We start from the raw sequence: 1,813 nt of genomic DNA, 5'->3' as shown, positions 1-1,813 counted from the left end.
GGGGGGGGGCAGTGAACGCTGGAGATGCTCACCTGCTCAAAGAGGAAAGGCAGTTCGTGACCGTCTGGGGACAGACCCTCAGGGTGCAGGGGCCCGTGAAGACGCAGACACAGTCTCCAACCAGAGTCCGGGGAGTCGTCCAGCCCGGCTTCCTCCACCGCCAAACTGCAGAAGAGAGGAGGACTCGATGCCACGCAGAAGAGAGACCCCCTCCAAGGCGTCCGCCACGGCGGGCGGGGGTGGGGGGAGCGGGGCCATGCTGGGGGCGGGGCCAGACGTTTGGGACGCCTGGAAATCTGACAGCGAACCGCCCGCGGTCAGGGCCCCTCTGTGCAGATGGGTTACCGGAGAGCGGGGCTGGGGCTGGACATTTACTTCTCAAACCTGGTGAGCACGTCGGCCACGAGAGTACCCCCGGCCAGGGCTCGCTCCTGGGCCCCTCGCTGCTCATACAGCGCGAAAGCGTTGCGGCTCCGGGCCAAGCCCAGCCGTCCCACCAGCTCTCGAGCAACCTGGAGGGGAGGAGGCATGAGGGGGAAATCACACCGCGCTGGGGTCTTGCCAACTGGCGAACTCTTTCAGGTCTCCCGGTCCCGCCACACACACGCCTTACGCAAATGATGGATCTTAGACGTGGGCAAACCTAGGGCCCAGGCACCAGGACGGCCGGGCATGGGAAGCTGGGAGGACGGGTTGAGGTTTCAGGGGTCTTTTCTGGCCGTACCTCGCCCGCCGTGGTGTGGGAGTCTATGGCCACAGGACAGGCACCAGCCCCGGGACAGTGCACGGTGCATAAGAGCTCCTGCCGTTGGCTCAGCGCCGAAATCTCTGCCAGCGAAGGCACCAGCTCGCGGCCGCGCGTCCGGCCCAGCGCTTTCCTGATGAAGCGCGCGTACTCCGCCAGTTCCGTGTCCGGGAGCGCCTGCTCCGTCCTGGGTTAGAGAAAACCCGAGGGTTAGTGCTCAGAGAGCTTTCCTTCTCCCCATCCCTCTCGCCTTCTTGTTGTATCGTTTCTTTCCTCTCACGGATTCCCACCCCTCCAACTCTAAGTTGCTTGGACCTAACGACCCGCTCTCTACCCTTGGAGCACTGCGTGGAGCTCAATTACTTTCTAAGGCTCCTACAGCTCTCTCCTAACCGCGTCCTCCCGCTTGCCAAAGTCTCTCCATGATCTTCTGCGCTGAAATCCAAAATCCAGCCCCATTCCGCTCTGCAACTTAGAAGCGCTGGCTAGACTGCCTCAGCCCAGAGGAAAAGCAGCCCTTAGCAATTCCTCTGCCTCAAGGGGGGCGCCTTTTGCAATCCTTCTGCCGGAAAGTGGGATTTGATCTCGTAATTCCCACAAAGACCCTGAGCATATTAGCAGCGTTCAAGTCTCTTTCTCTCTCTGGGTCTAAGTTCTCCAACCGCCAGTTTGGCAAGGCCTGCCATTCTCTCCCGGGCCTGCAGCTCCCTTGCCTTGTCCTTACCCCAGCCCTCCCCTCTCACCTCTCCAGATGCCCCAGAAGGTGCCCGCGGACAGCTCCCCCCGGCCGGAAGGTGCAGCTCATACAGGTGAGGAGCTGCCAGTACCGAAGGGCCGCAGGGTCTTGGGTAGCTGGGGGCCCGGGAGGGCCTGCGGGGCCCGAGGTCTGCTTAGCCAGCTGCAGGAAGAGCTCGTCGCGGAGCGCGGGCAGGTCCCGGCAGGTTTGGAGCACACCCTGCATCAGGGGCCCGGGGCGCCGCGCCCCCTCCAGCGCCTGCAGCGCCAGGAACAGCCGCACCGCCTCCTCGCGCAAGGGTGCGTAGCCCGGACCTGCGGGGAGGGTGGGGG

At 63.8% G+C, this 1,813-nt stretch overlaps 1 protein-coding gene across 1 annotated transcript; it reads right to left on the bottom strand.

Annotated features, from left to right (window-relative positions):
• Window positions 1-32: 32 nt before the first annotated feature.
• Window positions 33-1,776, bottom strand: LOC111140581 (pleckstrin homology domain-containing family H member 3-like; the record flags this gene model as incomplete). Its single annotated transcript, XM_022492791.1, has 4 exons — window positions 1,489-1,776; window positions 725-932; window positions 385-512; window positions 33-165 (listed from the first exon to the last, which is right to left on the bottom strand). Coding segments are annotated over exons 1-4 (687 nt in total), but the record flags the coding sequence as incomplete, so codon positions are not given.
• Window positions 1,777-1,813: the final 37 nt, after the last annotated feature.

This window comes from Enhydra lutris, unplaced genomic scaffold, assembly GCF_002288905.1.
Source record: "Enhydra lutris kenyoni isolate GAN:26980312 unplaced genomic scaffold, ASM228890v2 scaffoldscaffold4185, whole genome shotgun sequence".
NCBI classification, from domain to species: domain Eukaryota; kingdom Metazoa; phylum Chordata; class Mammalia; order Carnivora; family Mustelidae; genus Enhydra; species Enhydra lutris.
This window is presented reverse-complemented; position numbering and strand designations above follow the sequence as displayed.